The sequence below is a fragment of the Rhamphochromis longiceps genome, linkage group LG5, assembly GCF_057381845.1.
Source record: "Rhamphochromis longiceps isolate RC_006_pf linkage group LG5, R_longiceps_female_GT1.1, whole genome shotgun sequence".
NCBI classification, from domain to species: domain Eukaryota; kingdom Metazoa; phylum Chordata; class Actinopteri; order Cichliformes; family Cichlidae; genus Rhamphochromis; species Rhamphochromis longiceps.
In genome coordinates, this window is record NC_140561.1 from 5,120,960 (window position 1) to 5,148,641 (window position 27,682).

The 27,682-nt window shown below is 40.3% G+C and overlaps 2 protein-coding genes across 4 annotated transcripts in view; both read right to left on the minus strand.

The window, feature by feature from the left end:
- The window catches only part of LOC146669067 (uncharacterized), a 576,742-nt gene that overhangs the window by 254,432 nt on the left and 294,628 nt on the right, over window positions 1-27,682 (minus strand). The window lies entirely within an intron of this gene.
- lhfpl4a (LHFPL tetraspan subfamily member 4a) overlaps window positions 1,634-27,682 on the minus strand; it is a 31,197-nt gene continuing 5,148 nt past the window's right edge. The window contains exons 2-5 of one of the 3 annotated variants that reach the window (XM_085405504.1): window positions 15,276-15,512; window positions 12,717-12,733; window positions 11,256-11,288; window positions 1,634-6,350 (exon numbers count right to left, since the gene is read on the minus strand). In XM_085405504.1, the coding sequence (XP_085261630.1) occupies window positions 6,297-6,350; window positions 11,256-11,288; window positions 12,717-12,733; window positions 15,276-15,512 (341 nt within the window). In that variant the 3' untranslated portion in view covers window positions 1,634-6,296. The remainder of the gene's footprint in view (window positions 6,351-11,255; window positions 11,289-12,716; window positions 12,734-15,275; window positions 15,513-27,682) is intronic. The other 2 variants (XM_085405506.1, XM_085405507.1) reach the window with 2 other exon arrangements.

Here is a 27,682-nt window from a genome sequence, read left to right on the forward strand (position 1 = left end):
GCCTGTTAAAAGTATGGCTAGATGTTATCACTGGTTCCCTTACATGAAGGCTTCTCATTGACATGTATGTAAATAGAATGAAAGACTTTAACTAATGTTACATATAACAGTCATTCATCATCAATTGATCAGTATTAACTGTAAAGACATTTCCATTATATTTCATTTGAATCATGAGCTTTGCTCCTGTGTCTGTAAAACATCCATCCATCCTTCCGCTTATCCTTTTCAGGGTGGCGGGGGGCGCTGGAGCCTATCCCAGCTGTCATAGGGCGAGAGGCAGGGTACACCCTGGACAGGTCGCCAGTCTGTCGCAGGGCTAACACACAGGGACAAACAACCATTCACACTCACATTCACACCTAGTGACAATTTGGATTATCCAATTAACCTATCCCCACAAGCTGCATGTCTTTGGACGGTGGGAGGAAGCCGGAGTACCCGGAGGGAACCCACGCAAACACGGGGAGAACATGCAAACTCCACACAGAAAGACCCTGGCCTGATGGTGGAATTGAACTCAGGACCTTCTTGCTGTGCAGCAACAGTGCTAACCACCGTGTCACCGTGCTGCCGTTCTGTAAAACAGAAATTAAAATTTTTAGTTACTGGTTTATTTATTTAAAATGACACTAATGGTGATAAAAAGGTTATATGGCACTGGCAGCCATGCTGGACTCTCCACTCTGCTCAAACATTCCTGTTTCACTACTAGAGATGGGCAGTAACGCGTTACTGTAATCTGATTACTTTTTTCAAGTAATGCATAAAGTAAGGGATTACTATTGCAAAAACGGAAATTAGATTACCGTTACTTTCCCATAGTAACGCTGCGTTACTGCGTTACTAAAACCGTGATTTTTTTGCAGAATGTCTCACGACAGTGACGTAAGCGAGTGCGCCGTTAGTGACAACAGCTGTGTGCAGATCAACACCAGGGTAAACCTCCGCCTACCCCAGTCCTGCTTTACAGGTGAAAATAGAGCAACAGGACCGCTGAGTCTTTGACTTTATTTATTTTCTGCTGTGTTTTACTTGCATCTATTTGAAAGACTGAGTGTAAACACACAAAATATTTTATTTTATGTGCTGGAATGTGCAGAAAATAGGTTTCAATGTTAAACTCATTTATTCAACTCAGAGAATGTTGCATATAATTAAATTTTTGCTTGATGCATAAAGTTAAAAGATTAAAACTAATAAAACAAGTTTTAAAAAGAGACTTTTCCATCTGATTACATTTTGTATGATGATTATGCAGAAAAAGTAGAATTGGGCTGAAAGATCTATCACTTTATCACCTCTTCAGGTTGTAAATCGTGTTTTTAAAAAGTAAATAAGTAACTAATTACTTTTAAAAATAAGTAATCAGTAAAGTAACAGGATTACTTTTTGGGGAAGTAATCAGTAATTAGTTACTGATGACTTTTTTCAAGAAACTTGATCAACACTGTTCACTACACAGAGACATCAGAGCATCCCATAACCAAACTAACACTCAAACAAAGGCAGAGGAAAAAGAAAACAAGTATAAACCAATCACTTTCATCTTGATTAGGTACAATTAAATAACAGTCTTGGGAAGGAAGGAAGACCAAATCTTTTTTATTTATATATTTATTTGCACGGATGTGTCTTTGACATATGACTCATTCAGAGCAGCTCAAATGCCATTGCTGAGTATGCCACAAATTATTCAAGGAAAAAAAAATCATAGCAAATACCAATTTACTTTTGCTGTTATTAGTACAACTATTGAATTGATTGGAGGAAGATAGGGTGGTGTATAAGTGGAGGACGGTGCACACAAGTGGACTACATCTTATGTAGTCTCTGAAAGAGGTAGGAGACTGCACGGTGGTCGCACAGGAGAATTTAACTAGGCAGCAAAGATGGTAGTCTGTAGGATCACTTCAATCATCAAGAGGAAGCGAGGGCAGAGGCTCAGGAAGGAATTGAGACGTGCTCTGGGTGGAAGGGAAGAATTACAAGCTGACTGGGAACATACAGCTGTAGTGCTGAGGGAAGCTGCCAAGCTGTTTGGTGCATCCTCTGGACAGAGGAAGTATTGGAAGGTTAGGCTTATGGCAAAGAGAGAAAATCTATCTGCTTGGCCAATCTATCAATTGGCCAGGCAGAGAGAGACTGAGATGGAAAAGATGTGCAGTGGGTTAGGATGATTAAACACAGAAATGGAAATGTGCTAGTGATTGAAGAGTCTGCTGACAAGACAGAAGACAGAAGAAATACTCCAAGGAACCGATGAATGAAGAAATCGAGAGTGAGAGGAGGATAGATGGTGGAGAGTTTTTGAATCAGGAAGTGCAGAGGATTAGTAAGGAATAAGTGAAGGCAGCTATGAAGATGATGAAGAGTGGAAAGACAGCTGGTCCAGATGACATAGCTGTGATGGTGTGTGAATTACCGGGAAACTGGTGGAAATGGTAACATGTAAGGAGTAGAGATGAGTTTAAATACCTGGGGTCAACCATACAAAGCAACGGACACGGCAAAAGAGAGGTGAGGCAGGGTAGTCTTGGTGGAAATGAGTGTCAGGGGTGATATGCGATAGAAGGGTAGCAGCAAGAGTGGAAGAGAAGGCTTACAAGGCGCCAGTGAGACCTTACTCCACCACAATAAGAGGCTGAGGTGGAGGAGGTCGCAGAATTTTAGATGTTAAGATTTAAATTCAGATTGACCAGAAAGGACAAGAAAGAGAAATGAGTACATCAGAAAGATATCTCTGAGTGAGCGGTTTGGAGAGAAAAGGTTGAGATGGTTTAGGATGTATGCAGAGGAGGTTTGTGGATGTAGTGCAGGGGGTTGGTGTGACAGAAGAGGATACCAGAGACAGGGAGAGGTGGATGCAGATGATCTGCTGTGGTGACCCCTAAAGGGATCAGCCAAAACAACTATCAATACATGTGTTGTAAACATATACTTGCTTGTGCAAAAACTAGTTGAGAAATCTGTACTGGAAACTTTAACCCTGAGAAAATCTCACAAAAACTAAAGATCCTTTGGTGCTCACATGTTCTTAACTGCTCCAGTCACGCAGGTATTCAACCAATGAGGATCAAAAGTCAAACTAATATTACTGCAGATATTATGTGATGATTGAACTGGATAAACAGAAGAGAACGGTTCGATGGATGAGTGTTTTAATACACCTCAGCAGGAAAAAGGAAAAAGACTCCTGAGGCTGACAGAAAATGAAAGGACATCTATCACTTGAGATGACTGTGAGTGCAATATCATACCACTAAAATGCTCAGGAAACTCTTCCAAAGGTTAAATCTGCACACTTTCATTCATTGCATGCCTCTGTGTAGGGATGGGTACCGGTGTCATGGCACCGGTTCTGACATAAACGGTAGTAACCAGACCGAAAAGCAGCGCACATTTCGGTGCTTTATTTCGGTGCTTTTATTCCTGAGCTGTGATACACTTCTAGCCAATCATTTTACGTTTCCGAGGATAGTAGGCGGGTCCAGGTAGAGCTACAGATTAAAAATGCCCAAAGCGAAGCGGTCAAAAGTCTGGCTGTACTTCACAGCAAAAGATGCAAACTCAGCAGCAACAAGTGCTTTAAGCTGATACTGTGATACTGTCAAAGGAAGTAACACCTCAAATCCGATGAAACACCTGGCGACACATAGCGTTTTTTTAAAAAGCCCAGAAATGCGCCGTATTTGATAGCTTGCTGCGAGACCTCACACCGAGCTCATCTACTGCGGGTGGGTTGGCTGTTATGCAACATCCCCCAAAAACACAAAGAGGAGAGTCCTGGCCCCTAGCCCTGCCAGTGTAGCAGAAATTGTATTTTTGTATTGTATTGTATCTTTATTTATTTCAGACATAATAAAACAAACAACCAAAAAACAAAAAAAACAATATATACTCGTCCACTATGAAATGATGAGGATGATGATGCAGCAGCAGCCGCTCTTTTCTGCGTGAGGAGCTTAATGTTGTTCGTGTGTAATTTACGTTGAGTAGGCTAACCACGTTATTACATTAATGCATGTAAGGTGAACTAGCAAACATCATCATAGCTACATGCGGCTGTCTTCTTGTTTGATGGCAGATGCTCCCTTCACCCTGGACAAAAAGGCTAAAATGACCAAAGAAAAAGTGGGAAACAGTTAAACATGAGAGGTTTTTGGACAAAGTTTGTGTTTTTTCCATTGTTTAAGCTTCCAGCCAAGAGTGATACCATATATGCCCCATAGCTGCAGAAAAGGCTAACATTGTTATCTTTTTACAAAAAACAGCTGAACATGAGAGGTTTTTGGACCAATTTTGTGTTCTCCATTCTTTAAGCACCGGTTTGAGCACCGTTTGAGCACCGGCACCGGTATCGGATAAAACCTAAACGATACCCATCCCTACCTCTGTGTGTCTGCCACTATACCAGCGTTTTGAATATAGATTATAAATTTAATGCTCTTGATGATGTCCTAGTATTTTTTAAAGATGCCCAAACTGACAGCACTAGCATCATTTGCCTCCTACAAGCTACACTGATATACAAATCCAAAACATGGTTACTAAATAGCTTTGATATGTGGTCAAAATTGAGGTAAGATCAAAGCCTGTCTTCTGACATCCCATTTTAAAGTTTAAAGAAAATATACTGTAAAATGTAAAATTCATGAGGAAAACAGATAAACAGACTTCAGTGACTTTAGCTGGTTAGCTATGGCTAGCCCACAACCCTTTTTCCACTGAATAAAAGAGATGCTCTAGCTTCTTAACTGACTTTGTTGAACATCAACTTTACAACTGAAATTTACGTCAAAATATTAAAAACAAACAAAGAAACTTTCCCGGATAGGCTGAGTAATTAGTTTAAATGCCTTTTACAGCATTTAATTCATGATAAATGATCAAACTAGCCCCTGACTATAAATGGGCGCGCTAACTAAAGCATCTTACAGACTTTTGCATTATTGGTAATCACCAAAAGAGATTTTCCACAAGGGTTTTTAGGCCACTTTAAACCCCAACAGAATCCTAAATGTTCCAAAGTTGTTTTCTTTCAGAAAATTATCCATGAGGTTTTTTTGTGGTTTTTATTAGATCGTCCTGATCTGAACCTGTGTTGACTTTCCCTGTATTCATGCAACATCAGCACTAGGGTATTAGTGCGTCCATCAGAATCTAGATTCTATTTTATTATTCACTGACTTTACAGAGCTGTTGGATTAAATCTGTCAGCTTTTCAGGCAGCAACTTGGAAAAAGCAAGTTTAAAACTTTAAAAACATCTAAGTAAATAATGATCACGATAGTCTTTCTTTCCACCTTCTCATTCAGTTGTGCCTTCCAAAATGAAAATGCCTTGTATAATCATCATGTCAGCCAATTGTCTGTGTCCATATAAGATTAGCTACATAGTATGCAATTCTTTTTCTTGTCCTCTCAATACTCTTCAACTGCTGGACAGTGCAGCAGACTGAGGAGTCTGAGCCCCAGCATCGTCTTTCAGGCCTGAGATAGATGCAGCATGCAGGGCTGTTTTTGGACATACAAACAGAACCCAGCTGAGGAAGCAGAACAGATATCGCCCCTTTGATGAACAAACCAAAAACTGTAATGTTGTGAAATACGAACGAATGAAACAGCTGGTTTTGGCCACCTGTTGGTATTATTACACACAGAGTAAAGGACAAACACATTATACTGCTAACAGCTGATGAATATGTTGTTTCACGTATGGGCAACAAAATGCTTAAAAGTATGTATTTACCTATTTCCATAGAAACATGTTTATTTTGACGTTCCCGGGCTCAGACAGTGTCGTGTACAAAGAGAAGTTGAAAATGAACCTAAAAAAGACTTCAAAATGACACCTCGTCTAAATTGTACAAAAGTTGTTTCATTTCTTTTTTGTTATGTCATAAGTAGCACCTGTGTGCTTTTACATGCGCACTTCTTCTTTTGACTTTTAAAGCTGTAAAGTGGTTTTTTTCTTCATTCAATAATCACATTTCGTTAACTCTGTGAGCTTTGATGTAATAACTCCTTGGAACAATACGAGTGTGTGTTTGCGAATGATTTTATCCCAGAGTTTGGTAAAGCTGATCATCCCACTTTCTCTCAGGTTTTGTTTCTTCTCAAACAGTTTGACTTTGTTAGATTAGTTCGTGTCAGTCCTGCTTAACAAACTTTGACCTCCAAAACCCAAACCAAAAGGGTTTCACCTGCAGAGCTTAGGACAGGAGATGGATGGAGGAGGTGAAGTATCGGGGAACGAGGCACAAAGCTGGAAGAGGAGGAAGAGATCTTTGGTTCTCAATGGAACCGCTGAACACAAAATCTTGGATCCTTAGTTTCTTGTATTTCAATCTGGTTAAGAAAGAGAGAGAAAGAACAGAGGCAGTGTCAGGACAGCAGCATCTGAGCTGAGAAATGGAAACTGAAACATGCCATGAGAGACAGGAGAGGGTGGCAAAGCAGGTGTGTGCCAGGACTCATTCTTGTCCTGCATGCTATATACTATTTTGTACTGGCAGGGATAGACTGTGCTTGAACACTGGGGTTATATGTCAAGCACAAAATTAGGCATCATTTGCACACATTTCTATCTCATATGCAACAGTTTAGAGTGGAAATGTCTCCGTAAAATCATGCACAATTCACAGACTGCACACATCTGTTGAAACAGAAAATTCCTTCCTCACCTTCAGTGAATTTCATGTGTTTGTTATTTTGTGAAGAACACCAAGACAATGCCTCCTATATTTTCTGAATAAAATCGGATATGTATCTGAGAAGATATGATGTGAAATGCCCAACCTGTCCTGTCTCACAATGCTAAAGAATCCAAATATTCCTGGATCCAGACTTCTGGACTCTGCGTTTTGAAGCCTCAAAGTTAGTGGGGTTATTTTTGGTAGATAGTTGGCACATTTAGATGATGACTGTATTCTAAAGCTTCCGGTGTAAAACACATATAACTGCTCAGACTAATAAAATACACAAATTTCACTCAGCACAACCACACAGCAGGCATTATTATTAATCGACAGCGACATTCATGAAGACCATAACCACTATCGAGCTGTTATGATGGATTAAATTATCAAGAGAGTCCAAGATTTGTATTCTTTTGTTCTTTTTTGTTTGTTTATTTGTCCCGGACTTCAGACAGTCTTCAGCATGAATGTTTTGGAGTGGGATGTACCACAGAGAAGTGTCACGCCTTGTAGTTCAAACCAGCCTGCGATCTTTCTGTGAACCAAACCGTGTAGTTTAATAAAGTTATTTAAATTGATAATATCATATCAAAAATAGCTGTTAGTGTCGAAATCTGTTGGCAGTTGAATATTTTCCCTTTAAAAGTGGAAAAATAATTATTTTGTATACAAGACCCAAATGGATCCATATGAAACCAGACGGATGTTAGAGGCTGTGACTACTGCCTGGTATTTGGCATTCAGACATTTTCTAGTATTTTCAATTCTATTCTCCTGTAGATCAGTTTTGCACGTTCATTATTTTCCTGCTGACTCCACACACATTCAGCCATGACTCACTCTTCTTTCCTCTCCTATTCTGTTTGGTGTTGTAACCTTTAAATGAGTGATGTTAAAATTCAAATGACTGTTGGAGCTTCCTTTGTTTATGTCACATGACTGCAAGTCAAAGTAGGGGAACTGTCACAAGGACTTTGACATATGAATCAGCAGGTGGTGAATAAAAGGCCAAAAACAAACAGAAACATTGTAATGTGACAGTCTTTAACGTTTTTCTTACAGATTTTGCAGCCTCATTCTGATACACTTTCAATGTAATTTTATCCTTTAGAGCTGCTATGTCTATTTGAAATGCATAAACCTTCATAGTTCTGCCATGAGAGCTTAGGTCTTTAATGTTTTATTAATGTTTATTGATAACTCAATGAAAAAAATGTTTCTTTTGATGGATCAAAAGAACCGAAAACTATTGTAAATGTCACAAATACAAATGGGAGCAACTTACTGGCCTGTGAATACCAAGGTCAGATCAAGTTTAATTAAACTCAGTTAAGCAAGCAGCAGTCTGATTTGAGGCATCCATTATTTAGCCAGTCACAGCTGCCCCTGGATGAACCTCCTGTTTGTCACAAACAGGCTGGATGGGGAGGGATGGGGGTTGAGTTTGAATGTTGCTGATGAAGGCTGCCTGTGGAGAAGGATATTAATAGCTCCAGCACTTACCAGATGACTCATTCTTCAAACAAAACCGTCAAATGAAAATGATTTTTTACCCAAAGTTGGTTGGATGTTGGGTGAGATGTGGAGGTTATTGAATATTGTATTATCTGTTAGGTGCCGCGCCTCCAAGAAATACATACGTACTGGACCCAGTTACAGTGTGAGGGGATTTTTCTTGCACATTATGTTTCTTGACATTTATGTATGTTTGTAAACACTAAATTCTCTGAGCCTGGTTCTGCTGGAGGTTTCTTCCTGTTAAAAGGGAGTTTTTCCTTCCCACTGTCGCCAAAGTGCTGCTCATAGGGGGTCATGATTGTTGGGTTTTTCAGTGTATGTATTATTGTAGGGCCTACCTTACAATATAAAGCACCTTGAGGCGACTGTTGCTGTGATTTGGTGCTATAATAAATAAAATTGAACTGAATTGAATTAAATTCCTACTGCATCAGATATTTGACGTGGTGGGCCTCATCACAACGGTAAGTCTAATATGGTTAAAGCTGTCAAAGAACTTGGAGTGATAAGGAGGAGAGCTAAAAGAACATTACACTGCAAACACCAACATACAGCTGCTTTGCCATTTTAACTGAGGACCACCAGTCTTTTAAAGCATAGGTTCAGATTTACATTGCAATAACGTCAGTGCTCCAAAAGAAAGGACAGCACAACATAATGTATTTACACACAAAAGCGCCCCTGTTGACCATTATGAATAATGCAGCCTAACTAGTAAATAAAACCCTCACTCCAAGAAATCTGAGATGTGTAAGATTTAAATCACTTCTCACAAACCCACAAATGATTCACAGTAGAGCATAGAAAACATATCAAGTGATTAAACTGAGACCTAATATTTCATGAAAAATAGCTCATTTTGAATAAGATGGCAGCAATACTGTCACGGCTGGGTTCTCTTTTGTTTTCTTTGTTTTTCTCAGTGAATCTAAGCTTCAGTTGGAATGGTGGCTCCACCTCTGGGCAGAGTATTGTAGACTGTACTGTCTTCACTCCTGTAGTGATAATCGCTGGAATTGTCACCTGGAATACTCACTTGCCTGCAAGCCCTCTGCCACTGGTCACTTCCCTCTTGGAATCGATCTGCCTCCTAAGATACCCCTCATGTTTATGCTCACTGCCACGTAAGACTGTAGTCCACTCACTCTTGGACATAGTTCAGTACCTATTGAGCCCTCTCGTTTCACTCTGGATTCACTCTTGTCCCTTTGCAGAACTCCCATTGTTGATCCTATTAACCGTGAATTCAAGCTTCCTCTCAGTCACCTTTGCATTATTTTTTAAATGATTTTGTGCAAATAAACTTAAAAAAAAAATGCAATCAGCTGGAATCCGCTCTTAACAGTCTGTAAATATCCATGGAGGTAACCAAGGAGACCAGCTGCTGGACTAGTGAGGAAACCTATTCCTGCCTGATTCTGTTTTAATGCAGTGCTGCAGAGATTTCTCCAGACTGGCTGAATCTCTTGACATTATGCACTATATATGGTGAGATATTAAATGTTTTCACAATTTGAAATTGATGAACATTATCTTGAAGTTATTGCAGTTTTTTGCTGACTTCTCTTGTCTTTGGAGAAGCTGTCTCTCCAGGGTCACGTTGTGGTCAATGGTTGTTGGACATTTGATAAGATACTTATGTGGTCATATTAAGGTACATATATTTCTACTTATTTAAGCTATGTGTTACATTTAACATAATTTTTAACTTCTTTAACAATGGACTTTTCCTAATTTTGGGATATCTTAAGTTCTTTCTGTTAAACAGAACTGAGAAAGGCTTTCTTTCCCTCTCATGGTCTTCCACTCATCCAAGCATCCATGCGTCTCATGTTTGCCATTTTTTAAACAAGATCAAATCATCTGACATTGAAAATCAACTCTCACATGTTTTAATGTTATTTTTTCCAGACTACAGGGTATCTTACTTGTTCTGTAAAGAACAGATACATAACATGAGGAATCTGTAGACAAGGCACAAGATTTTTTCATCATTAAGCATAGAACATGTAAAGAGCAAAAGGACTACGTTTTCTGAAATTCAATCTCAAAACCATCGATTATTATCGGCCAATAACTTTGCTTTTCATTAGCTTTTAAAATTGTAAATTTTGAACTAGTGTCCTTGTAATTAGTATCCGTCATCTACTACCTGGATATGATGGCTATACCAGAGGCCCTGAAAAACTGGCTGTGTTCCCCTGTGGGAAGGTAACACATTCCCAGAGTAGTCACCTCTGTTTCTTCATATAGAGTCAAATCCACCAGAGAGAGGGAATAAACCCTTTTGTCAAAAAGCAATTTATGAGGGATATGAAAATTGTCCTAATTTTATGATAAAATCATAATGAATAATTGATCATCATGATGATCATAATAATAATAATTAAAAAAAATAATTATTAACAACAACATGGCCCTGTGACAAATTGGCGACCTGACCCGGGTGTACCCGCCCTTCTCCCTACAGTAGCTGCAAACCAGCACGACCTTGAACTGGAAGAGCATAAGAGAATGGATCAGTGCCTTTGGTTTTAATTATTCAGTTATACACTGAATACTTAAGGTATGTAAAGTGCAACCCACAGCCCTCCTTGAAGCAGTAAGCCAAAAAACTAAGGACGGTCCCAGCCTTGACCAATGAGAAACATAGCTGGCGTGGGCCAGTGCTGACCAATGAGAAACATAGACTATATATATATTGCCCCCTATGATGGCTGAGAAAGACTGCGGTAAGATCCTGTTTGACGTCCAGATGCAGGTGGACGCAGGAAGATGACCATATTTCCAAAAACTTTGAACACTTTCCTTTAACATTCAATTTGCTCTAAAAATTACTTTCACTTTGTAAATTGTATTGAGCATTTTCTTTGACAAGGAAGCTAATTAAACAGAATTAGAAAATAAGGATAAGTAAAAGTTAAGTGCAAAGTTTCTCACAAGACAGGAAAGCCATCAAGTTCTCAGCCATAACTGATCAAAGCACATGCAAGGAGAACATGCTGGAGATTAACTCGACAAAACTGCAGGGTCTTACACCATCCATTCGCAGAGGTGGACCAAGATGGAGCTAAAGGAAGGAAGGAAGCAGTTTTAATGTAACACTATGGTAACTAAAGGATCTCACTGTGCACGCATTTTGAACATTTCACATTCATGATGGTCTGCTGGTTTGTTTAGCGCTAGTAGTGATAGATTGCTATCCCATCAATGACATTGGTGCTTAAATTAAATCAACCTGACATCGCATGAACACCACAGGATACAGCTGAATCCTTGAACTTAAATCCTACTTCTTTTATTAAAAAAAAAAAAGTCATGATCTCAAAGAAAGAAGTGAAGAAAAACTCAAGGATATAAGTGTTTCATAGGCCGACGCCAATGAGCAAAACCGAGGCATAAGATGGAAAATGCAACAGTAATTTTCATAATGAACTGCATCTCTGAGTGGTCAGATGGTGGATGCACCTCGTTAAATTGTGCATCATTTGCTTTTATTTCATAAAGGACATTTCAGTATATCTTTTACTAATACCGGAAATTAGAGCATATTTCATAGCTTAAATTAAAAAAAAAAGACTTCAAAGAAGCACCGTTGATATTCACAGTACTACCTCCAGTGATTGTAATCACAGAACCTTTCCTGTGACACACCTGTCACCCATTTATGTGTGCAGAGATTTTTAAGTAGACCACACACATTGACGAATATACACAGAAGCTTGACATCCTGCATCACGCACAGTCTTCAGTGAAAGGCCTTTCCCGACTTGACGTCTTGACACATCCACTTGCAGTGGGTCCCGCTCCTTTGGGAAAACGTGCCCGGGGATGTTTTGCTCTACATGTGACCACCCACTAAATTCTTTCGCATTTCTAGCTCTGTGCTTTTTATTTTAGCCTGCATTCACTCAAGTCGATACACGAGTATACAAGAGTCTCTAAAGTGAAGGAACACCATCGCTCTCGTGAGGACAAATGCTAAATATCTGACCTGACAGCAGGTCAGCTGAAGCTCAGACTGAAAATAAATTGTTTACTGTGCCATTTTAAATTGACATAACTGGCAATTTAAAACAGACACTATTACTTGACAAATTGATCGTGACTAAATTAGCGATTAAGAAAAATGCATGGATATGCACAGGATAGTAAGTATTGAGACTCTCTGAATCATGTTGCAGATATAATTTTAAATGGATACCGTCAGTTTTCAAAAAGGGTAACAAAAGTAGCAAAAGTAGTGGCTCATCAGCAACTGCTTACACTTTTCAGCTAATTGAAAATCTTATTGTATTGCTTTACTGGCAATACAATAAAAAAAATACTGAAATGGGATACCGAGCAGCATGTATTTCTATTCTAAATAATAACAGGATATTATTCAGACTAAATCTGAAGAGTTTAGTGTCTGTTATATTCATGATGTGATAAATACAGTAAATCAACCATGAAACCACAGACTGAAGACATGATGTACTCGTACATGTGCACTTACCCTTGACACAATGAAGTCTGTGGAAAAGAAACAAGGACAAAGGTCACACTTTGACTGATTGAAGGTTGTTGAATGAAAACATGCCTGGTAGTGGCTGTGACCTGACAGCTTTTAACAGTATTCTAACTTTATTTAGTATTAAATAATTATGTTATGAGATATCCAAATGTGACGTAATGTTTCAGTTTGTGCACTGACTGATTTTTAAAGCTCGCTGCCTGCCAGAGCTTATACAGAATTCACTTTTCAAATAATACTTGACTGCTTGCGGTTCATAAGAAGGGATCAATTACTATGTTTCTAAAAATCTTGCAACAGCCAAATACTTCATACATACATAAAGGGAGTTCTGGTCACATAGTTAAGTCACTATATCAGAAGTGCCATCACTGTCTGTGAGTGCCAATGCAGTTAATGTACTCCAGTCTGATAATCTGTTTGCTGAAGGACTTGTCAACACTCCTACTGTAATACTCAATTCAGTTCAACTCAAAATGTATTTGCACACATTGATTTAGCACCAAAACACAATGGAAGTTACCATAAGGTGCTTTATACAATATAAAGCACCTTATGGTAACTTCCATTGTGTTAGGTATGTTCTCCTTGTGCCTGTATGGTTTCTACCATGAAGGCCTCCAAAGAGATGCAAGTTAGGTTCAGTGGAGACTCTAAATTTCCACAGGTGTGGGTCAGTGTAAGTGGTTGTCTGAATGTACTCTGCTGATGAAAAGCAAAAGCAGAACCAACTTTCAGACAGAAGCTTATCCCAGTTCTTGTGCACAGTTTATTTTCAAGGCTTAAATGAGAATCACACGATTACAGAGAGTGAAATATTATACAGGAAGCAATTGCTCATTCAGGTATTGCTTTAGTGCTGATAGCTGGTCACTAGCACTCTGTTGAAGATTTCCCAAGATAAGCCTCTAATGCGTTTACTGCCTCTAATGTACACTATGTTTCCAAAAGAATTGGCTTGCTTGCCTTCACATGCATATGAACTTGAGTGACATCCCATTCCTTGGCCCACCATTTGCAGATATAACATCTTCAGCTCTTCTGGGATGGCCTCTCCCTTAGAGATAAGGTGAGAAGTTCAGCCATCCAGGAGGGGCTCAGAGTAGAGCCGCTGCTGCTCCACATCGACAGGAGCCAGTTGAGGTGGTTCGGGCATCTGACAAGGATGCCTCCTGGGTGAGGTGTTCTGGGCATGTCCCACTGGGAGGAGGCCCCGGGGCAGACCCAGGACTTGCTGGAAAGATTATATCTCTCAGCTGGCCTGAAAACGCCTTGGTGTTCCCCCAGACAAGCTGGAGGAGATGGCTGGGGAGAGGGAGGTCTGGGCTTTTCTGCTTGGGCTGCTGCCTCCGCGACCCGGCCCCGGATAAGCGGAAGAAGATGGTTGGATGGATGGAAGTCTTCTGGGAAAGCTTTCTAAAAGGTTTCTAGAGTGTTTATGGGATTTTCTTTTACTGTTCTTCCAAAATCACATTTGGAAGATCAGAGGCTGATGTTTTACAAGAAGGCCTGGCTCACAGGTCTCTGCTCTAATTAATCCCATTAGGTGGAGGTCAGTACTCAGGCAGGTCAAATTCCTCGACACCAAGCTCATTCATCCATGTCTTTATGGACATTGCTCTGTGCACTGGTGTGTAGTCATGTTGTCAATCCTGGAAATGTTCCCAAAGTTGGAAATGATTATTTGGAGCATGAAATTGTCCAAAATGTCTTGGTATGCTGAAGCATTAAGAGTTCCTTTGACTGAAACTAAGGGGCCAAGCCCAACTCCTGAAAAACAACCCCACAACATAATCTCTAAATTTCACCAAACTTGGCACAGTGCAGTCAGACAAGTACTGTTCTCCTGGCTACCACCAAATCCAGATTTTCATTTGGATTGCCAGACACTTCAGAGGGCACAACTCCACTGCTGTAGAGTCAAGTGTGCTTTACACCACAGCATCTGACACTTTGCATCGTGCTTGGTAATGTAAAGCTTGGATGCAGCTGCTCAGCCACGGAAAGTTATTCCATGAAGCTCTCTAAGCGCTGCTCACTAATCTGAAGGGCACATGAAGTTTGGAGATGTGTCGCTATGGACTCTGCAAAAAGTTGGTGACCTCTGCGCACTGAGCTCCTGAGAATGACCCATTCTTCATTTGGATTGGTAAGTGAAAACTTTTGGCAATAAGGTTTTCTCCAGAAAATCTTATCTTTAACCTGAAAAACAACTCTAATAGCCCCAGTGCAGTTTGTCACAGCCAGCGTCTGGATTTTGGCTTGGTTTTTAAATAAATGATGATAATAATATCTGTTATTGTTCATATGAGGCTGCATTTATCTGCTATTGTTGTGATATGGTGCTAAATATATATCAACAAATATAAATAAAATGGAATTGAATGGAACTGAATTAGTTTTTATTATGTCCTGATATGTGAAACCTTACATTTTAAACATGGTGTACTAACCTTTTGTCATGAATTTTCTACATAACATAATGATGCTCTTTATTTCCAATGAATTTTTCTGCCTTGGTTTGTTTTCTCCAATCCTCACCTTTGTTTTCAGCCTTCAGCTCCTCCTGCAGGAAGTCCCTCTGCCGATTGCCCAGCACGAAGGCCAGAAAGGAGAGGATGAGGGCATCCAGCACGCCGATGATAGCCAGAATGTAGGCCCAACGAACAGAGCAGTTGCCCAAGGTATACTTTCCAGTGTCCTCACCACACATGTCCTGGATCACCTCTGCGTCCCAGCCATCCGGGAAGATCATACAGCCAAGCACGAGACAGATGGCTAAGAAAAAAAGAGGGAATGTAGGCCAGCAGTGAGCAAAGGGATTACTCAATTAATAATTAGTACAAAGATGTGATAGATAAACAGTAGTCACAACAACCTGAGTGGAACTGTATTTGTCTTGTGTGATACGGGATTTTGTTAGGGACCACGTATGATATCATGCAGAGTGATGGGTCAAAGTAACAGATGTGTTACATTTAAAAACAGCTCATGACAGAAAATGTCAAGGCTGTAGGACCCAAACGCATGCTTCATAACATGAAGGAATAACAAAAAGCCTTTCTTTGCTGTAAGACCCAAACACAAGGAAACCTAACCTAGAACTGGAAACTAGGAACTGGGACTGGGACTGGAACTGGAACAGAAAACTAAGAAACCGCAGAGCACAGACGACACACACAGCAATGTGGGAAAACAACAAGAGGCAGAGGAAGACAGGAATAAACACACAGAGGATAACGAGGGGATGGGATATACAGACATAATGAGACAGGGAGGAAGCCGAATGAACGTACTGAACACAGGACTAGGGACTATCAAAATAAAACAGGAAACATGTTTCACAAGGTGTAATGTTGCATGTTGTAATTGGCATGTTTTAACTTGGTGTGTTTAATTATTTTGCATGTGTTGCTGTGTTTTATCATTTTTGATAATGTTGTTTTATTCTTACAGTTTTGTTGCATGCTTTTATTGTGACATTTGTTGACCTGTTTCTGGGGAGCACGTCCCCCCCATACTCCCCCGCCCATGATCGCTTAACAGTTTGGCACACAGATCATGTGACACACCTGTGAGAGATCATTGCCTGGAAAAACTGCAAGGAGATTGACCAATCAGGGTTCACCTTTTGGCCACTGAAGGCCAATAAGTGGGCCTGTCAGGACGGATGAGAGTCATCGGGTGGTGAGCGGCGGCTAACGGGCAAAAGGACTAGGGTGATGATGATGATGGTGGTGGTGAAGATGGTGGTGGTGGTGAAGATGGTGGTGATGATGATGGTGATGATGGTGATGGTGGTGGTGATGATGGTGATGATGGTGGTGGTGGTGATGATGATGGTGATGGTGATGATGGTGGTAATGGTGGTGATGATGATGGTGATGATGATGATGGTGGTGATGATGATGGTGATGATGGTGGTGGTGGTGATGATGATGGTGATGATGATGATGGTTATGGTGGTGATGATGATGATGGTGATGGTGGTGATGATGATGGTGATGGTGGTGATGATGATGGTGGTGATGGTGATGATGATGGTCATGGTGATGATGGTCATGGTGGTGATGATGATGGTGATGATGGTGGTAATGGTGGTGATGATGATGGTGATGATGGTGGTAATGGTGGTGATGATGATGATGATGGTGGTAATGGTGGTGATGGTGGTGATGATGATGATGGTGATGATGGTGGTGGTGGTGATGGTGATGATGGTGATGGTGGTGGTGGTGATGGTGATGATGGTGGTGGTGAAGGTGATGATGGTGATGGTGGTGGTGGTGAAGGTGATGATGGTGATGGTGGTGATGGTGATGATGATGGTGATGATGGTGATGGTGATGGTGGTGATGATGATGGTGATGATGATGATGGTGGTGATGATGATGGTGATGATGGTGGTGGTGGTGATGATGATGGTGATGATGATGATGGTTATGGTGGTGATGATGATGATGGTGATGGTGGTGATGATGATGGTGATGGTGGTGATGATGATGGTGGTGATGGTGATGATGATGGTCATGGTGATGATGGTCATGGTGGTGATGATGATGGTGATGATGGTGGTAATGGTGGTGATGATGATGGTGATGATGGTGGTAATGGTGGTGATGATGATGATGATGGTGGTAATGGTGGTGATGGTGGTGATGATGATGATGGTGATGATGGTGGTGGTGGTGATGGTGATGATGGTGATGGTGGTGGTGGTGATGGTGATGATGGTGGTGGTGAAGGTGATGATGGTGATGGTGGTGGTGGTGGTGATGATGGTGATGATGATGATGGTGGTGATGATGATGATGGTGATGGTGGTGGTGATGATGGTGATGGTGATGATGATGGTAGTGATGGTGATGATGATGGTGGTGATGGTGATGATGATGGTGATGATGATGGTCATGGTGGTGATGGTGATGATGATGGTCATGGTGATGATGGTGATGGTGGTGATGATGATGGTGATGATGGTGGTAATGGTGGTGATGATGATGATGGTGATGATGATGATGATGGTGATGATGGTGGTAATGGTGGTGATGGTGGTGATGATGATGATGGTGATGATGGTGGTGGTGGTGGTGATGGTGATGATGGTGGTGGTGATGGTGATGATGGTGATGGTGGTGATGGTGATGGTGATGATGGTGGTGGTGGTGGTGATGGTGATGGTGGTGGTGGTGGTGATGGTGATGGTGATGATGGTGGTGGTGATGGTGATGATGGTGATGGTGGTGATGGTGGTGATGGTGATGATGATGATGATGATGATGATGGTGATGGTGGTGATGATGATGGTGATGGTGGTGATGGTAACCACGAAGCAACGCCGTGTAAATAAATGAAAGTGACTGCTCTCTTTCTTTCTCTTTAATTATTCGGCTAAGGCCAATAGAACTTTTTTTGTTTTATTGTTTCTACATAATTAAGTTCTTGTTGGCCGTTGTCTTATTGTTTGTTTCTATGGTAAATAAATTTTATTTTAGCAACTTTTATTAGGTTCATCACTTAGAATGAAGCAAAATGAAAGCACTGATCGGGCAATCTGCAAATTCTTCCTGGAGAGTCTGGCTGTCATGAAGCTTTTTCCTTTGGTTGCTAGCACACAAAATGCAACTACAAAAATGCAATTTTGTAGCCACTGAAAATTAAAATTAATTGACATACAACACACACAAGACAGCTGTGCATTAGTTACATCACAGTCACATTAACCATAGGACATCTTTTTGTACAGAGGTCACAGACCGTATATAAATTCCTCCATGTGTACTCAACTGTAAATCTCCACATTACATCTGATGGCCCTGTTCTTGTGACCATTTGGATCACTTTTTTCCCTATTTTGAACTACAAAAGGATGCATCTGTGGAAACTTTGTGTGCGTGTTTATATGTGCATGCCCCCATAAGGCCCAAGTGATCCCTTGGTGTGTATGGGCCCAGCTGACGTCAGGCTGGCCCTAACAGATGGGTCCCTGAATGCCTCATTTACTGGACTATTGCTACTATTGAGAGCAGCACAAGGCAGAAACCCCCCCAGAAAAACTTGTATGAACTCAAAACGTAGGAACATGCAGGAATGTTGAGGGTTCAGCTGTTATAATGGACACTGAGCTGCATTCAGTTTACTTCAACGATAACAACACTATCCAAACACTCCATGTCTCGTTATAGACTGTGAAATAATACAGTTAACTATTATAGAAGGATTTGCATTTTTAAATTCATTTGTGTAAATATCTGGATAGATGTTTATGTTAAATTTACTAACAAAACAACAACATGTAAATGGTTTGTGTGAATGTGTGAAGCTCTAGGCATGGAGAGTTTTTGTAAATCTGGACTATGCCAGGGCATGAAGTAGAACCATTGCTCTGCATCTCCACCAGAAACAAAGAGAAAAATTTGCTGCCAACACCTGAACAAAAGCAGCTTCGGTGAGTGGTTTCCCCACTAATTTATTATTTCTAAGAAAATCGATTAATGGTCTTTATTAATTAACGGCATAAAAAAAAAATCATGGTCTAATAGTCATTTTAGTTATGATGCCAGACATGCCACAATTTTGAATTGGTTTCTGGGGATGTTGTTTCTGAAATACTAACCCAAATGAAACCCTCAATAAGCTCAGCTGATATTTTACCCACAATCTAATTTGTTAAACTCTTTGACTCTATCGATTCCTCTGCGGTCCCTCCAAATTGCTCTTTGCCATCAGGCTGTGTTCCAGGCTACTTCAAACACGGTGTTGTCCAACTCCTGTTGGAAAAACAAAGCCCAAACCTGGACTTGTCCCTACCCATGGGCTATAGGACCATTTCAAAACTTCCTTTTATTGCCAGAATATTAGAAAAGCTTGTTGGGACACAATTACGGAAGGTTTTGAAGTAGCAAAACTTTCAGTGTGGGTTTCAGAAAGTTACATTCCACTGGAATAGCTCTCCTTAAAGTCCTCTAATGACCAAATATAAGTGACTGTTCAGTCCTTGTTTTGTTGATAGAGGAGTAGACAAACTGGCTTTCCAGGCTAAACGATAATCTTCTAAATTAGTGGGAGATGCTAGTTCCTCTTCAGCTTATGCCTTATCTGCTTAAGGTACACATTTGAGAATTATATCAGGGAGTCAAATAGTCGACTACTCTTGTAAGAATTTTGGATAAAAGGAAGGTCGAAGATTGTTTAGCAGTTTAATTACTATCTGATGAAATAAAAACAAATGTGCAATATAAATGTTTGAAAGAAGTGGATCTATCAAATGATCCTAGATATATCACCCCTAGAGTCAGTGTCAAAGGGACTCTTCTAAGTGAGAGTTTCTATGACAGACACTGCACAAGTATGATCTTTGTACCTCAGTGTTTACCGGCACATTTAAAATACGTCATCTAATTTATGCAGTTTACTTCAGAAGCAACGACAGCAGGTTTAATGTGCTGTTACGAGTTTTTCTCCTGCCTGTATGACAGAAGTGAACAACATTCACTTTTAATGATTCATCCAGACTCATTTTAATCCATGTCAGGAAAGCTGGGGAGGTCCCCTGTGTGAGTGTCTCTGAATGTGCACTCATGCACATTAGAGAAAAAAAAATCAATGTAGGTTTCCTGTGAGTTAGCTCACTGGTGTGAGAGACAGTTGTGTGTGTGTGTGTGTGTGTGTGTGTGTGTGTGTGTGTGGTTTCCAGACTAGCACAAACATGATCCCATTTTTGTAGCATGATACTTTGATGTCCTCATATTCCTGTCACTCTTCTCAGTGTGGGGTTTAATTTAGCCGCTCTCTGCTGTGGAACAGGACGCTAATAGCACAGCTGTGGCCTCACTGAAAGCTTTGCTCTGTCTTTTTCTTTTTAAATCTCTACTTGGTGCATGGACTTCCCCAGCTACGACGAGCCCCTAGGACTCAGTGAGGTTTGGGAAATACAGTTATTTTGATTACAGGCTGCATTAAAGGTACCGTGTGAGGGTTTAGACAAGGCATAATAAATCTGAGCCTTTCTTGAAGTCTAATGTGCTGAAAGCTCATAAAATTAATCTTTTTTTTTTAACATTTCATTGAAATGTAAAAATATGTATGAATTCAATACTACAGGTCACAAGCAAGCAAAATCCAGCTGCTCGCATTTTAACCAAAACTAAGAAATGTTTGTATGTCTCATATAAAAACCTTTTTATATGAGACATACAAAAAGTATGTGGTTGGTTTTTGATTTAGATCTTCTAGTTTTACAGCTAATTACATGGAAATTTTGCTTAAAACTTTTTTATCACTATTACCTGATAATTTACATGATAAGTCTAAGACCTCCTTTGTGCAATGGCCATTAGAAGAGCTTTTCTTGCTTTAATCTTATTGAAATAACCTTCCATTAAAATTGAACCCCCACAAAAATTAGAGCCTATTCATTATTTTATACATGAGCAATCATTTCCCACACTATATAGTGAAGCCAGTCAGCTATTTCAGGCATGCAATAGATCTTACACAGAGCAATGATTTGTTCTTCTCATATCCTATACCAACCACGCCCTCCCAGTTCAGGGATTGATTTAAGCTGAAGAATGTCATTTCTCCTGTCAGTGCCATTGCTGCCCCGTAGCCACCTTAATATCCACCTGCTATTCATCCTGCTTTCCCTGTATCAGTCATTTTTGTTGGGAGAGTTGAGCTTCAAGTGCATCCTGCTGCTGTAACAAATAAATGAGAAATAACACCTGTTTGTGCCGGCATTATATACGGGACAATCACAATGTAGCTGCTGTCAACTTACAATGATTCAAGATTTACTGGTTAGAGGGTCATCAGTAACAAATGTTAGTCTCAGAAAGGAATGCTTAGCATGCAATTTAAAGAAATAAAAACAAGCATAAAAAAAACCCCCAACAACCTACTGTGTGCGCGTAAAATGCTCATTGGATGTACTGGTCTTCCAAAAGCTATTCACTTCAGTTGTGTTTTATTAGGATGCGTTCATGTTATGTTGGTTTGAGCTGTGGTGACTCAAAAGGCCACAGAATCTGAATCATCATCAATTCTGGGATCAAGCTGTATTTCCTAAAGAAGGAGAAATGTGTGCAGCAAAATGATGACGATTTTCTACCACTCAGCTACGTCACGCACAGTAGACTGTGGCAGTATTGAATCTGGGTCTAGTCCAGATTAAAGCTCCAGCCATCTGAGCCCAACAATGAATAACAATTCTTTTCATACAAAGTTATAATGAACTGCCCCTGCTCTGCACAGACATGTGTTAATCTTTAGTTTATCACTAAAGTTCATTGTATGTTTCCACTTATTTATTCAGCTTTTTCTTTCCCCTGCCTTTCTTCTGAATGATTGTAAGTTTCATACATGCAGTACAGGTTAAAAGTACGAGTAGATGAGAGGCCATGGTTGAGAAGAGAAACACAAAAAAAGAGGGTGGAGGGATGCTGCTGGGTGGAAAATGAGGCTAACTACACAAAAGACAGAGACATAAAGACAAGGTGGTGATGAGGATGGAAAGATTTGGAAGAGGGGAGAAGGAGGTGGTGAAAGGGCAGCAAGTGGCAACAGAGCACATGATGGCCATTGTTTTTGATGTGAGGATGAAAGAATGGGATCCAAGGAATACACAGCGGCAGTATACGCACTGTCAGCCAAAACACGGCAAACAGCCAGGGCAAACAGACGGAAATCCAACACTTCCTGTGGTGTGCCAGGGAGGACTATCCCATTTCCAGCTGCTTTTTAGAAAAGTCGTTGCTCATTGTGTGATTTATTCTAGCATAATTTAAACTGATCGTATGAGACATGAATAAGAAAATCTTATGCTAGTGGGCAATTGGGCTTCTTTGGGACCAGTGGAACAAGAGAAATGCCTTCCTTATGTATTTTTTTTAAATAAAGAAAGTAAAATCACACTGATGTTATTTAATATGTGCTACATTCTAAAATAAAATCAGTTTTATAAGTCAGGAATATGACTTATAAATATTCCTGAGATGAGCTCCCTCCACTCCATAAATCCATTAATGGACACTACAACAGAAAAACAGTATTTGGGTTCAGGTTGAGCAAGGCTGTTCCAGCCGGTCCAATAGCCACAGCGCTGTTGAATTTCTCAAGTAGAACAAGATCCACCAGATGGGGCACATGGTGATGGGACACCAGGTGCCAAGAAGGCTGGGTACTCTGAACCTTCATTCAGTGTGTAAGTAAAGTTTGACACACCCATTCTCTAACCTGGAGGTACAGGGAAGCAACCCTTTCATCGACTGTCTTCTCGCCCTGTAGTACTAACAGTAACCTCTCCTATGATAAGTGGACATCAACTCAGTCCACTCTGTAAATCTAGTATCTTACAGCTTTTGTTGTAGCTTTGAACCTCTGGTGCCTTGGATACTGGAGTTTAAATGTTTACAAAGACAGAGCCACAATTAAATTTGAACTTTGTGGCGCTTTAGCCTGAAGAAACTTTCTGCTCAACCCAATGAAATGCTGTGTTTTTGTATGTAAAAAAAAGTACCTTGCTACCTGATGTAATAAGTTGGCATCCCATTCATTTAAATACACCATATATAACTATCATTTGTTTGTTTGAACAGTGTCAGAATAGCAAGTGTCTTAAAATAGCCTCTTGCATTTGTATCCATCTTTACGTAATATTTGGTGAGTTCAGTGTACTGTGTGTGCAGGCAGAGTAGAGCAGCTCACTCGCATATCGTTGTTTCCTGGAGCAAAGACCAGATTAGGATCAGCAGTCAGTCTCTCAGGTTGCTTCAGAAAACAAACAGTGAGGACTCAGTAAAGTAAAATTTCTCATGCAATTTCAAACAAGATTTTGCATCATATGTTTTTGGTTCTTTTGCACTTGCAACTTAGTTGGCTTCAGTAACCATACAAGCTATTTATGGACATTGAGGCTGTATCATTTTGTTTGACTAGAATGTCTTTGCTGTTATCACAAGATAATCGTGCAAAATATTTGAATTTATCAAGAAATTTTAAAGATAAAGACCTACTTTATTGCCCCAGGAGGAAATCTGTCTTGTGCAAACACAGATCAAACACACGCAACAATACTCCACGGTCTCTAGTCCATTCATCTATTTTCTTCCGCTTATTTGGAGCTGGGTTGCAGCTGAACAGAAGCATAGGTCTCCCTCTCCCCCTCCTCTAGCTTATCTCCAACGAGGAGAAAGCTTCTCCAAAGGCTTCTCACTTTGAGTTAGTATGATGAGTTGGAGCATTTGCAGCTTGGAGTAGAGCCACTACTCGTCCACATCCTCGCTGGGGTTGATAAAGGTTTTCTTTTTAATTATGGGCACAATCAAACCTAGAAACAAATCATTACTAACTAGGCCAAGTTCTGCTAAGAAGGTAGCGCCCAAATCAATAACAACTATCTAGAAAGAGAGATTATTTAGTAATCTGTTCTTTGCATTTTGTCAAAGTAGACTAATTAGAAGCAAACAACTACAGAAAGCTGCAGGCATGGTAACATGATATTTTAGTCTTATCACGTGCTTGCTAGTTGGTGGATTGGGATGAGAAACAGAAAGAAAGTAGTTTTACATGTTAAAAAAAATACTACTACTACTACTACTAATAATAACTATTTATAAAGCACTTTCAAACAAAGTGCTGAATGGCTATTTGAAGATAGAAAAGATGAATGAATAAAAACAATAAAAACTGATGAAACAAAAAGGAATAGCAATAACAACTAGTTAAAACTTTAGGCATAGAATTAAGACACATAGGACAGGGTGAACAAGTAGGTCTTTAACTTAGGTTTAAAACCCTCCAAAGATGGGGCATGAAAAGAAAAAGCATGCTGCGCAGTAGTCTTTCTTTCTGGCTTTAGGACGTTTTAGAAGGCCAGAGTCCTGAGATCGGAGAGCACGGGATGGAACACAGAGGTGCAAAACCTCTGTGTTCCATCCTGTGCTCTCCGATCTCAGGACAGAGAGATACGAAGGTGCCAAATCATTTAAAGCCTTGTAGGTGAGCAGCAGGACCTTAAAATCTGCTTGAATCTGACAAGGTAGCCAATGAAGAGAGTTCAGTACTGGGGTAATGTGCTCAAATTTCTTAGTTTTGGTTAAAATGCGAGCAGCTGGATTTTGCACTATCTGTAAACCTCTAAAACTTTTCTGTGGTTAACTCAGAAAGAAGAGCGTTACAATAATCAATGCGTGAAGAGACAAATGCATGGACAAGAACCTCTGCAGCTCGTCTGATTTTAGCTATGTTCCTGAGGAGATAAAAGGCAGTCCTTCATGACTTCAAGGAGAGCACTGCATCAAACCACACATCCCTGCAATTTATGACATAGTCATCAATTTTCATGGAGAAATTTTGGGACAAGTACTGAAATTTTTTTGGTCCAATGTCTTATCAGCATTAAGAAGCAGTAAAATTATCAGATAGCCAGCCTCTAACTGCAGATAGACAAGCTTCTAATTTAGACACGTCAGCACAGTTTTCTATGGTTAAAGGAACATATAGCTGCAGGTCATTGTAAGAGTGAAAGGTTACATTAAAAGAACGTAGAAGAGGCAGCAGATAGAGAGAAAACAGCAATGGGCCAAGTACAGAGCCCTGAGGGACCCCATGCCTCACAGCACAGGTCTCAGAGAGATCATTTTTAAAACTAACAGTCTGAGATCTCCCAGACAGGTGTGATCTCAGCCATGATAAAACATTTCCCGTCACTCTGTTAAAATGTTCTAGCCTAGCCAATAAAATACAGTGATCCACAGTGTCAATCGCAGCAGTAATAAAACTAAGGTGCGATCATTGTCTGCATTTACCAACAGATCATTTACAACGTTGATTAAAGCTGTTTCTGTGGTGTTGTTGGGTCTCAAAGCAGGCTGAAATGGCTCAAACAGATTGTTTGTTGACAGATGGTCGGTGAGCTGCTTAAAAATAACTTTTTCAAAGACCTTAGACAAAAAAGATAGATGTGAGATAGGTCTATAGTTTGCAACTTTGTCAACATCCAGTCCAGGCTTTTTTAATATCAGTACTAACGCAGCTGATTTCAAACAGGAAGGGAAAACTCAGGGATGTTTCTGCGGTTCACCTCAGTAACCACAGAGAGGGTGTGATTATTGCTTACAAAATGTTTTTACTGGACAAATACATGCAGTTCAGAGTTTCCTGCTCCCATGGCCAGTATAATAAAAAACAAACAAACAAAAAAAAACTCCTTCCAGCCTCGCACCTACTAAATACATGGGGAGAGACTAATTAGCAAATCCATGCCAAGTGTGCACTCTCCCCAACGGACACCACAACCTTCTTGCCCAACCGCTCCCTCCTAACACCAAGCCACAAACCATACCCCCTCATCCCTACATTTGTAGCACAAATGCAATTTCTTTCTTTTTTAATAGTCCAAAGAGTCCTTCATGACCGCATCTGTCGGCCTATGTATCATCAATAGGGGGCTCATCTCAAGCCACACTTCATCACTGTCTTGCTGTCCTCATGTATGTATTCATCTTTTTCAGATTGTACCATCTGCATAAGACATGGTCAGAGAAAATGACGTATTACTGTAATCACATTGTATTTATCTGTAACCATAATGTAACATGATGGATATTTATTATTTGGGTTACATAACTGCTTTAGTTTGCTGGTGTGTGGGAGTAAAAATATAACCAAAATTGCCACAATTAATAATTTGTCATTAGTGGGAGCACTATGGGCAGCAGACAGGACTTTAACAGTGTTAAACTGTGAAAAAAGGAATAATATAATGCGTCAGTCAAATATTTGTAAAGAAGACTAAAGCAGGAAACATCATCATTGTCAGTAACTGTGGTATCATAACTGAAACTGCTGCAGTAATTTTAGCTCACGCTTCCGTCTTTGACCCGTTTGATTGACTAACTGATGACTGACCGCTCCATTGCTCCAATAGCAAACGAGTTCCACAGACCAGTGTTTAATATCTTGTCCTTCGTAGGCCAACTATAGCTACACCCCACAATCACCACACAGATACTGATCAAGATGCCAGCATTCAAGTTGTGACCATTAGCACTTAATGTTAAAATGCAGTGATAACTCATTTTTTATTGTGATAATACAGGAATTTATCATGTGTCTTCTAAAAAAGGTACTCAGCATTTTCACCAACACTAATGCACTCAGCACCAAGAGAGCTGAGTGCATTAAATGGTCTGTATTTGTATAGCACTTTACTTGGTCCTAAGGACCCCAAAGCTCTTTACACTACACACAATCATCCACCCATTCACACACTGGTGATGGCAGCTACATTGTAGCCACAGCCACCCTGGGGCGCACTGAGAGGCGAGGCTGCCGGACACTGGCGCCACCGGGCCCTCTGACCACCACCAGTAGGCAACGGGTGAAGTGTCTCGCTCAAGGACACAACGACCGAGACTGTCGGAGCCGGGGCTCGACCGGGGCAACCTTCCGATTACAAGGCGAACTGCCAACTCTTGAGCCACGATCGCCCCATTAGTGCACTTACACATTTTCACTGGCTTCCAGTCAGTCCTAGAGCAGTTTTTGAGTGCTGCTGTTAGTTTATGAATAACTTAATGGCTCAGGGCCAAAATATATTTATGATGTACATAAATAACAGTCAATTAGCCCTCAAGGAAGCAGTCCGATGGTAATGCTTCCAGGAAACGGCATTTTTCTGAATATACAGGAACTTCTTTTGTGATCTAGAACGCTCTTTTACCATTTGTAGATTGTAGTAAAACTCTCTGAATACATACAGGACCAAAGCAACTCCTGTTTTACCTACTGATGGAAAGATTGTCATGGTCCAATGTCCTAGAGTCAGAGTTTTGAAGTTTATATTCTTTTTACTGGATGTTCAATTTGGTTCCTACCTTGTTTGTTGTGTATATTTCATATTCCTTTGTATCTTGTGGCTTTAAGTTCTTCGTTATGTACATTTG